The sequence below is a fragment of the Equus quagga genome, chromosome 4 (assembly GCF_021613505.1).
Source record: "Equus quagga isolate Etosha38 chromosome 4, UCLA_HA_Equagga_1.0, whole genome shotgun sequence".
In the NCBI taxonomy this organism is placed as follows: domain Eukaryota; kingdom Metazoa; phylum Chordata; class Mammalia; order Perissodactyla; family Equidae; genus Equus; species Equus quagga.
This window is the reverse complement of record NC_060270.1, coordinates 110,661,636-110,677,920: the sequence shown is the minus strand read 5'-3', so window position 1 is coordinate 110,677,920 and position 16,285 is coordinate 110,661,636. Positions and strand designations below refer to the sequence as shown.

Genomic DNA, 16,285 nt, shown 5'->3' with positions numbered 1-16,285 from the left:
GTGGGCACAAAGTGAGTGATACAGGGGTTCCAAGGTAATTCTGACTGTATGTGATCCTCGCCTCACGGGTTGGCCACGGAGCACAGCTCCATGGTTAGAGTACTTACCCTGCAGTGCCCTGAGGACTGACCCCACAGTGAGTGGCCTCCTGGTAGGAACACCATCTTTCAGATCCGTGTTTCTGACTCCTGTTACAGGATCTACTACTACACCAAAACTAGTTTTTCTGAAGAAAATAGAGAATACCTAAAATAAGTGTTTTCCACCTCCAGAAGATCCAGTGAACCCATCTAGGCCAAGTCTGTGCTCACCTTCCAAGTGAGTGCTGAGACTCCCCCTGCCCTCCCAGAGCTTAGTGTTTTACATGCGCTTATGGACCTGTTTCTGGGGAGATGGTCCAGGGCTGTCATCATTCTCAAATGAGAACTGTGATGTCACAAGAGTTAAGAATCACTGCATTAGAAGAACTGCTGTTGTTTCAAAAAAATCGTTTTTAAAGCTTAAAAATTACTTACTTGCTTTCCACTAAGGTACCACCTTAACATTTTTAAAAATATGAGCATCTTTTAGAAAGTAGTAACAACTTGCTCAACTTTTCCTGTCCTGCAAAGTAAAAAATTATAACATTTAAACATGCTTGTGAATATTTTCCCTACCTGTTAAAGCTCCTTTTCATAAAATAGGATTGTTAACTGAGAGAAATATTCTAGAAATATATTTATAATGTAAACAGAAGAAGCTGTGATTAGAACTGGAGGCTTCTTTTACCATTTAGCTTTACATATAAACCTGGCTCCACGAATGGATGTATCCTAAAATTAGCTGGTGCCGGGCCTCCCATTGGAGGTGCTGATCACTCCAGTTTCCAGCTGAGTGGTGCTGCTCCCTTAACAACATTCATTCTAGTACCAGGCCAATAACTGATGAACCTCTTTCATCTTATTTGAAAAACAGAGATACAATATGCATTTAATTTCATTCAATAAATCAATTCCACTTAACTTACCATCTCTTAGAAAACTTAGGAGAAAGCAAACATAAGACATGAAAAATTACATTAAAGATGTGTGACATACTGGAGAGTAACAAGTGCACACACGGCAATTAGAAGTTGTCATTTAAATGTATCACAAGCAGAAAAGTAAAATGACTGTAATTTATTGCTTTATCTATGCTTCCCCAGTATAACTATCATATTCTAAGTAGCCACAAAGTGCCACCTTCTGGTTTAAAACTGTGCAACATCTCTTTTATTTCTTTTTAAATGCCATTTTATGGTGGACATATAAAGCAACAGCAGCAGTTACAAAATGTTGTCTGAGTAATTTTGAGAGCTCAAAACAAAGATCTGTGTATAGGCTGAATAAAAAGGTGTTCAATTAATAGTGCACATTGTGTAACTTTAACAAACATCTTTAGTTGGAATTTCTGTGTAAACCTCAATAGAGATGTGACTCACGGAGACCAAAAGTAAAATACCTTTTCTCTTCACGGTTTAGTGAGTTGGTCTGCATTCTTGCAAACGATTTACAAAATACAAGAAATGTTGCATGTAAGTACTAGGCATAAGATACTTTGCTTTCTTATAGAAGGAGCAGCAGGAAGACAGGGAGCCTAGTGAACACCCTGTCACCACCTTTCCCAAAGATGTACACCCTCAAGAATGGCAGTGGAAACCTGGCAGCAAGCCACCCTCAGAATTCTTTTTGGTTGTTTTAAAATACAAGCACTTTCTGACATTTCCCTCCCCGGCTGGTGAGCCCCATCCCCACTTGGCAGGATACAAGCCCACCTCCTCTTGCTTAGTTTTCCCCTTAGAATTATTTACAGGATGCCTACAGATACGGTACAAACTAGTATGAAATTAATGATAGTTTGCATTTCCAGACACGCTCCCGTGGTTAAATAAGCACACCACGCCAATTCCGAAGACCAGTTCAAAGTTAAGGTGACTCAGAGGCATTTGCATCCGTAACCGCAGAAACAGGCTTCTCATTGGCTGGGGCGGATTCGCCGACTCTGTCCTCAACAGTGGTGGAGGCCTTGGGAATGGGAGGCGTCACATCCACAGTGAGTGCGGAGGCAGTGTCTGCCCTTGCAGTGGTCGTGACAGGGTTGGAGGGTGGGCTGCTGGTGGGTGGGAGGGATGACAGCAGCTCCCCTGAGCCTGCTGCAGAAGAGACCTCTGGAACCAAAGGGAATGACGGGAGGAACTCAGATGGCATGGGGAGAGGTGCAGTGCCGGATATGTTTCGGGGAGGCAAGGAAGAAAGAGGTGGCAAACCTAGGACAAAAATGGCATAGATCATACACTGGCCCAGCACTAAAAGAGCAGTAGTCATCATCATACAACTATTTTTATCTGCATTTCATTGAGAAAACTGAAGCCGAGGAGAGAGCATAAATCACAACCTCTGCTTATCCTCAGTTGGAGGCCAGGACAGTTAAATATTCACTGCAATACCAGTTGGCCAGGAGGAAAGGTTCCTGGCTTCCAGGCTCCCTATGACAGCCTGGCTCAGGGAAGAAAGGATTCCCCCAGTCAGGAGGGACAGGAGCCCACCTAGCAAATGATGCAGCTACGCTGAGTGTTGGGCAGATGAACTCCCCCTGCCAACCCAGGCAAGCTGTCAGCTGAGTTAGAGCTGCCCCGTGGACAAAGAGGAAGAGGGGACACAGGGGTCAGCCCTTCTGTGAAGGTCATGGAGGGAGAGGCTCATCATGCAGCCCCCTGGATTAACCTCCCCATAAGTACCCAGCCTCTGTTCAAGCCTTGTGATTGGTAACTATTCATATTATACCTGTAGGGTTTATTGTGATGATTCTGAAATGCAGAATGAAAGGAAAAAGTATGACTTCTTTAAGAAACAAAGGAAAGGTAGGTTGTACAAAAGGTTCAGGGTAAGCACTGGGCTGGTGAAACCCTCAATGTTCTTAGAATCTGTCCATCAATTTGGGGAAAGGGCAGAGGAAGAAGCCAAGAATACAGGACACAAAAGAAAAGAAAAGACAAGGGGAATGCTAAGACAGCAACCATTAGTTAGTGTGTACTACTACTCTTCCTTTGTTTTTTAAACCATTGTGCTGAAAAGCAAACAGGTTAATGACGAGTGGTAACGAATATACACAGATGGTGAGTGTGCAACAAGTGAGGTTGTGATCTAGACACACACGTGACAATGCACACCCTAGTGGAATAAGATCACTTATTGACACTACCGATGGGCCAGATGACTGAGACTGGCAATTAAAACTCAGTCCTGACGTGCAGCCATCTCAGAGTTAAAGGGAAGCTGGGCAATCATTACCTAGGGGGCAGACTGTGGGACACTCTGCTGCTTTCCTTCCATCAGTGCACTGAATCAGAGTGGAAACACTCTGAATATCTGCTAACTGGACTATTTGCAGCTAAAATCGTTTACAGTTTTTACTATGAAAACATTTGTTAATAATGGGGAATATTAATCAAATAACAAGCCCAGCCAGCTGAGCAGGGGCAAGAATTCTAAGCCCAAGCTTCTGGGCCTGTGCTGCGCAAACAGGCACCACTGGTGGCAGCCACCCAAAACATGAGGAGACTCAGGGGAGTTATTAACCTCCACTGAGCCAACTGCACACCTCCCATTCAATTCAGCTACAGAAACGCCATGCCACACGTCTTTATTTCCACAATGGGCCTCTACAGTGCTTGAGCTGTCAGGGTGCAGGGAGAGGAGAAAGGGGGAGGGGAGGCGGCGAGGCAGAGGAGAAGCACAGAGACAGTCTGCTTCCTCTTCCTTTTTAAGCTTTTTAAATAAAAAAGATTAATACTTATTTCAAGCAGCTGAAATTTGTTAAACTGACCTGCCCTTTCCAAAAAAACTAAAATAGAGGACTGGCTTTCCTGGATAAAGCTTTTTATTAGACGGAGTCCTAAGAAGGCAAGATGGGCAACATACCGGGGCTCACAAGTTCTGGTAAACCGACACCTGGCATGACGTGTGGTGCGGGGAGGTTGAGATTGGGGAGGCCGGGTAGGTTAGGTAGTCCTGCTGGTAAAGGCATCAGACCTGAAGAGAAGGCAGAGAACAAACAGTAAACCACTTTGCCTGGGGAAAACATTCAACCCTTGTGTACTGAAAAAAATACTACGTGCTTCAAAGTGAGAAAACCAGAAGCCCATTTATTGTGTGGCAGTTCTGTATCGTAACAACAAAATCTCACTTAAGCAAAATGTCTCTCTATAGACCTAAGCAATTAGAGGGCTAAGCGGGTAAGGGTTAAGACAAATAGGAATACTTCTAAAACCTGAGAACCAGAATGACGACGGCCTGAGTGTCCTGGAGAAAGAGCTGACTTATCTCACCAAGTATGGCAGTAATGGAACTGAATTTTTCTTAGATGGTTGGGGTTTACAGTCTGTTTTTTTTCTTCTGAAATAATTTCAGACTTAAACAGTTGCAAAAGTAGTTTATATAAAGAATCCCCATATATACCTTTCACTCAAATTCCCCAAATGTTAACATTTTACCACACTTGCTTTATCATCCTGGTGTGTACACATTTTGTTAATGGCTCAGTAAGTCTGTGCAATGACATCTCTAGCCATACAATTAAAGGCTCTCATAATGCAAGTGTATTTGATCACTGAAACAATATTTGATCATTATTGGTTGGATAAAGGAACTTGGTCTTCACTGGGAACAGTAAGAGAAATAAACAAAAATCGAACAACGTTAGAGCTACTAAAGACCCAAATAAGGAGCACTCACTTCCCACACACAATGTCTATTCACATAAACTCTATGAGAAAGCCTTAATTAAGAAAGTGCTGGAGAATGGAACTTTTACATATTCCTTATTCCTGCCTCATGCTGCATTGTGGGGGTTGGTGGGGTGGGTAGGGGGGTGGTAGGTGACTGCGGGTAAGGAGTCCAAGGCTCAGCAGCTAACTAGCTGGTGACTAACAACTCATTGCCACTTGCTCTCATTTGTCACAAAGTTATAGCAGAGACAAAATGAGATCAAAAGACATAAGAAGTCACCACATGGGGTAAGATTTTCTTCATTGTTTTTCAAGATGCTACTATTATTACACACATCTCTAGTCTCCTTCTGCTCACCTGGTAATGTAGTAGCTGGGTTCAGTGGTGGCATAGAAATGAGGGACTGGTTTACTTGTGGTGGCAATAACGGTACTGTTGGTACACCTAAAATAAAAGCACAATCTTTTTAAAATTTCTAACAAACTCAGTTGACAAAGAATGAACAAACGATATTAGGACAGTCTTCAGTCCCCTTTCCTGCCCCCTCCGTCAGGTCTTCATTCAGTGGGACTTCATTCAGTCCGTTTCTGGCTGCATCACTCTCAGTCATGGCTGATCTACCTACTCTGCCCATGGCCCTTAACAAAGACAATCAGCAGAGCCTGGGCCAAGAGGGCAGGAGGCTCTGCAAACCCACCCCAGCTAAGCTCACTAGACAAGAGCTTTACACCTGACCTAAGCAGGGCTAGATTAGAAAACTGTTTTAGAAATTCAGAAATGGATGCAAGGATTCTAGTCAATGTCTATTGCACTCCTGAACTAAGAGGCGACATAAACCTGTGGGCTGCTGCGGAGGGCCATGTGCCTTATGAAACAGCGAATGCTGGTCTGTGAAACAGAGTGCAGGAGATGGGCTGAAAGAGACAAAAGAGCACGTGGACCTCCACAGATGGAGGGAACGACCTGGCTTCCTGAATCTCCATTTCCTTTTGACCTTAGGTTCTATGACACTGCTTTGAAGTCTAGTACAGGCCCATTTTTCTGATGTTAGCTTGAGGAGGTTATGTTCTTCATACACGAGTAACTCTTAGGATACCACCTAATAAAGTTCTATCTATTAATGTTTACCACCTACTCAGGAGGGAGGTCTTGCTAATGTCCAAACAACAGTAATATTTGAACATGGATTCCAGATTTTGTCCTGTAAAGATCTGCTTCAGTAGAATAGCAGGAATGAATTGTGCCTAAAAGTTGGAAGCGACCATTTTCAGATAGTTTTTTACTTACTCACATATTTACTTCTCTACAGAAATTGGAAGCATGCAAAACTAGAAGAGGTGTCTTTGTGTTCATCAGATTCTCAAAGGGGTTGGATAGTTGGTTGGTATGTGCATTCATTCAAACTTTTGGGGGGCACCTACTATACGTTAGACATTGTTCCAGGCACTGAGGCACTTTACAATACAAAGAAAATAGAAATCACTATCTTTAGGAAATTACATTGTAATGAGGGGCAGGAAATGGAAGGGAGACAGATATCAAACAAGTAAAATACACAGCATGTAAAACAGTGTAAGTTCTCTGCAGAAAAATCAAGCAAAGAAGGGGGACAGGAAGTGTGAAGGAGTGTACCAAAAAGGTCACGCTGATTAACGTGATTTCAAAATGAAATATTCATTTTCTAAAAATTTCATAACCCCCAAATTTTCAAATTCACAGAAAAGTTTTCTTAAAAACCATACACTTCTATGTTTCTACAGTTACTGTTTGGGCTACTTTACAGCAATATTATTAAAAGCAAAGACGGATGGACTATAATAAGTTTTTGGGTGGTGAACATGATGTAATCTACACAGAATTCAAAATATATTACAATGTATATCTGAAAGCTATATAATGTTATAATCCAATGTTACTGCAATAAAAAATAAAGCACGTTAAATGATAAAAAAATAAAATAAAAATTACTTTAAAAATTAAAAAAAAAAAAACAATCCCCATTGTCTGGTAATCTCACCAACACTTTGACTAATAAAGCATTTTGTTCTTTTCCAAATTAAAAAAAAAAAAAAACAAGCAAAGATGGAAAAATAAATGCCTAACTAAAAGTGGTTTCTCACAGGTCATGATGCTAGAAGATTTGAGTGTTTTTAAATAGATTTACTCAAAGTGAAAATGTTGATTTCTTTCAGTCTCTTTTGAGCAATTACTGCTTTATTTACATTTCTGTCTTTTAATATTCAAGAAGCCATTTCTCTACGGTGTAATAAGGCCAGGGATCTCAGAGCATGTGCTTATAAGACAATACAAGCATAACTGTAATGTAATGAAGGAAGAATTAAAATGTCAAAAAGAAACTGGGAGCTGAAGAGAGATGTCAGCTACCTCCTAAAATCAGAAGAGTTCCTGTACGGCATGGGCATACTCTTACTCTAAAACATGTACGAGTTATTCAGACATGGAACAGGCTACTTCCTCAGGAATGCCAAAACCCACCTTTACTAAGTCTATTCAGGAATAACCTGGAGGACCACCTGATGGGATGTAAGAAAAAAATCTTAATGTCATAAAAAGGACTCAAACACCACTTGAATGACTATGACTTGATACTGATAACATTAATATTTAATTTCATCTAGGAAATGTTCTAAAACTGGACTGAGGTGATGACACCTCCATAAATTTACTAAAAAATCATTGAACTGTATACTTACAGTGAGTTAATTTTATGGTATGCAAATTATACCTCAATAAAGCTGGGAAAAAAACTAGCAAAGAGTAGGAGGTGTGGAGGCACGTCAGCATAATGATAACTGGCGAAGCAGAGTGGTGGGGGGTCATTACACCATTCCGTCTACTTTTGAGTATGTATGAAATTTTTAATTATAAAACAAAATTTTAAAATTTCATCTAGAAAAACACATCTTTGGGAAATAAAACAAAGACTCTGACAGGAGCTTGGATTTGAACCTAAGGGTCCAACTTCAGAGATCACACTGCTGACTTCACTGCATCTTGGCAGGCTGCTACAAGTCCATTCCAGACCAAAGTGGACTACAAGCAAATTCTGAATACAAATATTAAAAAGACCTCAAGAATAAATGGCAAATAAAACTAAACCATGAAAGTACTTCATTCACTTTCTCAACATTTATTGAGTACATAATACACTCTTGGTATTATGAAGAAAGAAAACCAGAAAACAGGAGATTTAAAAAAAGCAGAGGGAAAAATAAACTCTACCAACATAACAAGAACTATATCATGTGATCCAGCAATTCCACTTCTAGATATATAATCAAGAAAAATGAAAACATATGTCCACACAAAAACATACACAAATGTTCATAGCAGCATTATTCATAATAGTCAAAAAGTAGAAACAATCCAATGTCCCTCAAATGATGAACGGATAAACAAAATGTGGTGTGTCCAGACAACGGAACATTATCTAGCCATAAAAAGGAATGGAGCATTAATATATGCTATGACATCAATGAACCTTGAAAACATTATTTTAAGTGCAAGAAGCCAGTCACAAAAGACCATATACATTATGTGAAATGTCTAGATTAGGCAAACATCCACAGAAAGAAAAAGTAGATTAGTAATTCCCTCGGCCTGGGGGAGTTGGAGAAAAACAGGGAGCGCCTGATAATGCATACAGGGTTTCTTTTGGGGTAATGAAATGTTCTAAAATTGATTGAGGGGATGGTTGCACAACTCTGCAAATATACTAAAAAAAACACTGAATTGTCTACTTTACATGGGTGAATTGGACAGTATGTGAACTATATCTTGACAAAGCTGTTGCAAAAAAACTAAAACAAAAAAGGACTGTATTTGGTAGAACAAGGAAGAAAGAAAAGGAGGGAGAAAGGTACATGTTCTCTGAGCAAGACTGAGACCCTAGGAAAGAAACAGGATCCTTCTCACTTCTGCATCCCCAGTGTCTGCTACCTAGGGGATATGCAAATATTTGAGTAAACAGAGCAACTAAACAGAATTTAAAGGTAGAGTCATGACTCTACAACTTGTACAATCTAAGAGAAGCCCAGAGTCTAAAATACACCAAAAACAGTTTAAATGCTGGCCCTATGTATGTGCGTGGTGATTTAGCACTAGCTTTTACAGACAAGGCCTGTCTGTCAATGCAGAGCACATTTACAACTTTCAAAGTTCACCGGCATTAATTTTTAAAATTCTATAGCTTGAAACAGAAAAGAATATCATGTAAAACAAAGTAGACTGAAAACAGAGTATCTTTTTCTGCATACCTGTACTGAGAACATTACTGACAGCTGGTGGAGTTGAGTTAATAGAAAGTCCAGACAGACCTTGTTCAATTTCTGTAGTTCCTGGTGGTGACAAAGATGGGGGATTAACTGAGGATAGCTGGACCTTCCAAAAAATGAAAGAAAGAAAAAAAGAAAATTACTTAAGTTTACTTAAAAGAAAATATAAATATTGGCTCTCATCTGTCCTACAGATACCTTTTTTGATCATATACTAGCTGTCAGAAGTTTTCACCTGGAACTTCTGCCTTCAGACACTCCTTCTTTCCTTAACACACGCCATGGACCACGCACTGTAAACATCTCCCCATCCTGTCATTTCTAGTCTCTCGACACATGGCATCTACCTCCTATTACACACACTGTTCTAGCTACTTCTACACTAGGAGGAGATTCTACTCTCTCCTCCCTAGCTACCTCAAAATCATTTTACTCAACATTTAAAACACCACTGCTTTCCTCTTCTCTGAATTCTCAGCCAGTTTTTGTTTTTAACTTTCATTGCTCATGGAAGAAATCAGCTGGAAATCTTAATACCATGACAGATTCCTTAGAAGTTTCTCAAGACATCTAAACTCATGAGTCTATCTTATCTTTTCTCATCAATGAATGAATGTGGCTGCCAGATCTCCACTTTCGGGAGGTGAGGTGGGGAATGCGTGTAGATGGACTTTACAGATAGGTGGTTTCACCTCTGAAACTCCAACTTCTGCTGGCTCCAGCGCCCTTTGGCACATTCCAACACAATTTGTGTTCTGGCCCATTTCCCTGGGTGCTGTTTCACCCTCTGGTCTTCTCAGAGTGCCCATAGAGGCTCATCTGAGACAGAAAGCACTGATTAGGGGCAGTAGATGTGATAGGAGGAGTCTGAACCGACAATTACACTGGCTCTGGCCAGAAGCCAATCGTGGGGGTGGGGAGTGAGGAGAGGTTAGACTTCTTACTAGCCCCGCCTCACTTCTTCTAGAACTGGGGATGGCCAAAGTGTGTACCACAAAATGACAGTGACAGCAGACCTTTCTTTACAACATAGCATTTTCTTTTTGGGTTTTTAGTTTTTATTTGGTTGTCAGACAAGAGTTAACTGTCTCATGAGGCCTGCACAGGAAATGTTTTAAAAACCTATAAGCCTGCACGAATATCTCTTATTCCTTAAAAAGCTTCACTTTGATCCTGTAACAGTCCCCAAACACCTAGCTCTCTTTGCTTTCCCAGTGAAGCCTCTTGAAATAGTAAGCACCAGCTACCATCACCTTATCATTCACTGTTCTCCTTCGATCCCCTGTAATTTATTATCTGCACCCTGCTAAGTCTTTGAAATTGCTCTAGGCCAGGACATGTTTTTTTCACTCCCTCTGTCACTTGATTTCTCTGCAGTACCTCACATAACTGACAATGCCCTTTTTCTTGAAGCTTTTTCTCCCTTTGGACCTCTCCCGAGCTCCCTTTGCTGGATCCCCTTTCTCTGCCCATCCATTTAAATACTAGGAATTTTCAAGATTCTGACCTCCCTCAGTCCTCTGACCCCCCCAGGCCCAATCCTTCGAAAATTTTTATCAATGTTCATTGGGTTAAATTACCTCTCTTTGCTGATGATTCCCAAATCTGTATCTCTAGCCTTGGTCCTCTTTCCTGAAATCCAGACCCAGAGGATATCCATCTGGATATGTACAGGAACTTCAAATCCCACATGATCAATTTTCACTCATCATCTGCCCTATCTCAATTGGTGCCACCACCACACACATCAGCGCTTCACTGGTTTTCGTGGAAACTGATATAATCAGGTAGTAAAGTTATCTCACCTCCGTAAACCCATCTTTAAGAGGTGTAATAGATGGACCACTCATTTGTCCCGGAAGAGAAATTTTCTTTCCTTCTTCAAATGGGCGTGTAGGTATTCGATGCAAATAACCATATCCAATGCCACATCCTAGGCTATGAAAACATTTTTTTCTTAAAGTTATTGTTATCAATCACAGCTTGCATTTCTTTGAAGTTTTGAAACACAAATACAAACACATTTCCATTCTTTTAAATAATGTCATCTTATCAGAGGTCTCCTCTGACCACCCTTTATGAAACAGCACCCATCCCTCCCAGCAGGGACACTACCCTTACTCTCCTTTATTTTTCTTCAAGCATTTATCACCATCTAACAGACTGTGTATTTATTTATTTTCTGTCTCCTCCAATAAAATGTTAAGGTCCTTGAAGGCAGAGATCTTATTTTGTTTATAGCCATAACAGTTCCTGGCACATGGCAGACACAATAACTATTTGCTGAATGAATGACACACAGCCTTTCCACTGAAAAGCTTCAAGCACTTTTACATGATGATGTCATTTACATATCCCATAGTTACCATTCAGAACCTGACACAAATCATTTGTCATGTATGTTTAATCCAGATTCCTTCTAGTTCATCCTCCCACTGCCACTCGAGGCACTTTTCTAGTAAGATACGATTGCATTGCTTCTTTCCATAGTCGTGTGGCCTCCCAATATGCCTTCCTCCTCCTTTCCTTTAGAGAATTACTTCACTGCCGTAGTTTGCAGCACTGGTGGGACCATCAATCAGGGGGCCTGTCCTGCCCAAACCGAGGAGTGTCTCATGACCAAAGTCAGGCCAACCCACCTCTCTTGCCCACGGGTGAAAATCTTGGGAGTGACAGAAAAACCTAAAACGGCTTTATCCCTTCAGTAGACTACTGATGAAACTGCCAGTTAGTCCGTCCTCTCTAAATCCCTAGAGGTGTTCTGAGTCCTGTCCTTTCCAAGCCTGATTCTTTAGCTGTTTCTTTGATTATATGAGTGACTCCATATCAGTAAATTCATGTCTGCTTATGACAGTGATAGTCAGATTCTACTGTTTGGAACCTAAGAGTCCCCACTGATATAATATCACAGTCCCACTATCTGAAGTATATCCAAATTCCTGACCATGGTATTTAAGGTCCTTCACAATCAGGTTCCAACTTACATTCCCAATATGATTGCTTTTATTTCCCAAACTACTTTCTGAATAGGCCATGCACAGATATCTCTGTGCCTCTCCCCTGCCACAGCATCTATTATTTCCATGGGTACCACTACCACTGAAAGCTGGGAGAGCAGGAAGTGGCCAATTTCAGCTCTTCCTCATCCAGATTTGATTCCACAATGATCCTTCATACTACAAAATTATTCACTCCTTTTTTTTTCACTTTTCCTCCCTTCTACCATCAAAACTGCAATTCTCACTGAACTGGATCTCAGACAGACTTAGAGGAAATAAGGAAGATTAAATAATTTAGACTGATCAATGATAGCCTTTCAGAGGTAGCTGCATTTTAATACAAGGTGCTTGTTAATCAAAATAACAAAGTAGTGGTAGAGAAAGCACTTGAGGCAACAGCGAGATCCTGTGCAAACTTAAAGATAGCCCCAGAATGAAACTAACAGAAATATGATGTAATGAAATGAAATGTAGTCAGCCTCTGAGGAAGGAAAGAAAACCAGAGGCACACATATGCCAAATGAAGGCGGACTCAGGAATGTGATCTGTATGGGCTTGTCTAAAGTGAGAGCTGAACAACGGTACTAAGCCATGTCAAAGGAAAAATGTCTTCCAAAGAAAAGAATAACTGCCACTGAGAATAGAAAAGAAGGGCTCCAAGAAAAAGAATACAGCAGTATTTAGTCAATGTAACTAAAAATGAAAGAACTAGTGATTTTTTTTGCTGTTGGACTTCACCATCCACAGAATCTCTTCCTTGCATTTTGATTTCATGTCACTAAGCACTTCCTGTGGTACTAATCTGACCGGAGTATTCATCTAACTGGAGAGGAGGTAATTTTCCACTGTAAACTGAAAATTTACCAATCTAATGAATACAGCAGCTTCTTTGCAAATTTAATTTATATGAGGCAGTACTTTCAAAATAAATCAATTTTGAAAGCTGTGAGAAGATCATATTTCTGGGTGTCTACAAACCTGTACAATAAACAATGATAACTTGATCACTGTTTCCCAGATAGGCCAGATCCTTAAGATGATGCTTCTATCACATTTTCTCAAATTGCAACAAGTTGGCACTTGGGTGGCAAAATACATTCAGCTGTAGAATTTTAGGTAGCGTGGGTAAAGATATTGGGAGGAAATACAGGCTTTCTCTGCCTACATCGACTAAGTTATCCTTTTCCCAGCAAGTGCTGGACCATTTACAAAACGTTTGGAAAAGTTTCCAAACCCTAGGCTTTCCTATAATTATGGTTGATGCTTGATAATTTATCAAATTAAAAAAGGCTGTTAAGAGTTTCAAAATAATGAAAAATTTGTACAATTTAAACAACAGCTGAAAGATCTAAAGAAACAATGTAAGTCAGCTTCTTTGGTCTGGCTTTTTGAAATTAGGGAACTGACTTGATGACCAGTCCTGGAAAACTGATTTTATTAAATTTGCTTATCTGCTTGGCTTGATCCTCTTTCTAAATTGTTTTTTATTGTTGTTGTAATTCTGTGTTTTGTCTAACTTTTGGTTCAAATCAGCCTGTCCATTTTGGAAAGCCAACAGTTTCTACAAAATACTAACAAAATTCCCCAGCAGCTGGAGAAAGTTACAATGTGTTGTCTCACTGCTAAGGAGGGGAATTGGGAAAACAAAACTAAAAACCATTTTATTAAAATAACAACAACAACAGAAAGGCTGTTAGCTATTAGATTAGCAAAGGAAAAGGACTATAGTATATACCATCCTCCCTAAATATATGTTTTAAAAAATGAATTAGGGGCCGGCCCCATGGCTGAGTGGTTAAGTTTGCACGCTCTGCTTCAGCGGCCCAGGGTTTCACTGGTTCGGATCCTGGGCGTGGACCCGGCACCACTCATTAGGCCATGGTGAGGTGGCGTTCTGCATGCCACAGCCGGAAGGACCCAGAACTAAAATATACAACTATATACTGGGTGGATTTGGGGAGATAAAGCAGGAAAAAAAAAAACAAAAAAAGAAGAGTGGTAACAGTTGTTAGCTCAGGTGCCAATCTTTAAAAAAAAAAAAGAATTATTAGATTCAATATTCTAGGTCAGCTCTTTCCTTTTCTTAAGAGAAATCTTATGAGAAGCCAATAACTCGTTTCAAAATAAAAACAATCAATGTTTACAACACATCTGACTGGTAAGTTTAAGCAGTCACAACTTAGTCTAAAAAAAATGACCTTACCTGCCTTCTCCACCCCATGCGGAATTTGGAGTAATAATCACTTCTCGACAGTTATCAGTGTCTGTATTATACACATAAAGTTTCAATGGTTTTGCTTCATGTGTTTCAATTAGGCTGAATAGATCTTCAGACTGCAAAAGAATTACAGGAGAAAAATGTTTTTATGTTACTGACCTTTAAAACAGTGGGTCTCAAATCTGGCTAATATCAGAATCACCTGAACTTAAAAAAAAAATAGATTCTGGGCCCTATCTCTAAACATAAAAAAATCATTTCTTAAAACCACTACTCCAAGCAAGGTTTAATTCAATATATTACCTATCTACTATGTGCAAGATCTTATGTCCAGTTCTCTAAGACCTACTCAACAATTTTCGTAAAACTTTTCTACACTCAAATGCTACATATTCTACTTTTACTCTCCATTATTAAGACCTGGTTATCTGGGCACTTTATTTTTTCTCTCATTTTTGATTTAGCAATATATACTTCCAGTGGCTAAGAGACAAGGAAAAGGATCTGACTAACAGAGGAGAGCCAATTTTGTCACCTTAAAAAGGAGAACAGAAAATGAAATGAATAACCAAAATGAGGATCTGATTTAGTCTTGAGGTATATAAGAGATTTCTGTACGCCATATTCAAAATCTGTACAATTGCCACACAGTATGTGTTTTTCCTCAAAGCTTTAGCAACTAATAAGACACCTCCCAGATGTTCTATTTAATACCCTGAGGTACAAGCTATCTTGATCAGCAAAGAGCTACATTTCAACTCTAAATGCAAAGTATGCAAATATACTTCTGACCTTAAACATTAATGAGAAAATGTTACATAATTTTCATTATAAATAAACACACTAATTACCTCATTCATGACTGTATCTGCTCCAATAATATAATCACTGTGAGGTCTAAGCCCTGCCAGTGCCGCAGGAGAATTTGATTCCACTTCCTAGGATGACACAAAAACATACCCTGAAATTAATGTATATAAAATAATCTTCCAAATTTTATAGCTCATAGTCCTCAATTACAGTGATTTTAAAAACCCTATATTTCTAACTGTCTTGTTAGAGATAATGTGAGACACTGGAAACTATATAAGTGTAGTTAATATATATACATAGAGTTTATATAAATATATATTTAAATCTCCCAAGCATAAAAATCACATAATCTTTGTTAAATATTTAAAACATTCCTGTAGCTATCTGCTTTAAGATTTCTTCTTCTAATGGATAAATCATTAGAAAAATAGTTCTGAGGCACCTATATTTGCTTCTCTTCAGGTTTCTTTTTGTTTTTTAGTTAATCGGTATTTTAAAAGCAATGAATTCTGATTTTCAGACACTAAAAATAGCCTAATAATAATAATACCCCTATAATCTCACCAAACTGGAGACAACCATGTTAAAACCCCTTTCTCCATTGCTTCTTAAACTGCAAGTAATAGCTCACTGTTGATACCTACCAACACATGCCAAACGTTTTCATTTGCCCCATCAAAGCTGCAGAAACGAATGCTCACTCCCAACAAGCCCTGGCCACCCCACATGTTACTTGGTGTGACTGAGGTCTCTCGCAGCTCCAGTGTTTTACTACTGTAGATAAGCATTTTTACAGGCTTTTCAACATTTGCTTTCAGTAGATCCTTAAGAGTGTCATTGTCTTTATTCTGTGAACACATAGAAATTATCTTTCTTAATAAATAAAATTTAATGTTAACTATCTTACCTTAAGCATCCTACGGCCCTATTGGTGTAATATTAATAATCAACACAAAATAAAACATTCAACAGGTAAAGGTTACATTAATGTTCATATGTTCCTCTAAGTAAAAGAATGTCAATAAATTAAGAATAACTCTTATGTTAGCAACAACTTCTGACTTTTTTTCTAATAGCTGAGTATGGATTATGGAATTTTCAACTCAACATTATTTGAAGTGATCTAGGGCTTCAGTGATAAAAAACCAAAACACTCTATTAGAAGTCACATTATTAACAGAGTTGGTATGACTTTGATTTTAAAATCTAAAACAT

At 39.3% G+C, this 16,285-nt stretch overlaps 1 protein-coding gene across 1 annotated transcript in view; it reads right to left on the bottom strand.

The window, feature by feature from the left end:
* Positions 1–1,142: 1,142 nt before the first annotated feature.
* GORASP2 (golgi reassembly stacking protein 2) overlaps positions 1,143–16,285 on the bottom strand; it is a 31,298-nt gene continuing 16,155 nt past the window's right edge. The window contains exons 3-10 of the mRNA XM_046659309.1: positions 15,715–15,918; positions 15,109–15,195; positions 14,243–14,373; positions 10,846–10,978; positions 9,023–9,146; positions 5,103–5,189; positions 3,939–4,049; positions 1,143–2,284 (exon numbers count right to left, since the gene is read on the bottom strand). Of these exons, the coding sequence (XP_046515265.1) occupies positions 1,944–2,284; positions 3,939–4,049; positions 5,103–5,189; positions 9,023–9,146; positions 10,846–10,978; positions 14,243–14,373; positions 15,109–15,195; positions 15,715–15,918 (1,218 nt within the window). The 3' untranslated portion in view covers positions 1,143–1,943. The remainder of the gene's footprint in view (positions 2,285–3,938; positions 4,050–5,102; positions 5,190–9,022; positions 9,147–10,845; positions 10,979–14,242; positions 14,374–15,108; positions 15,196–15,714; positions 15,919–16,285) is intronic.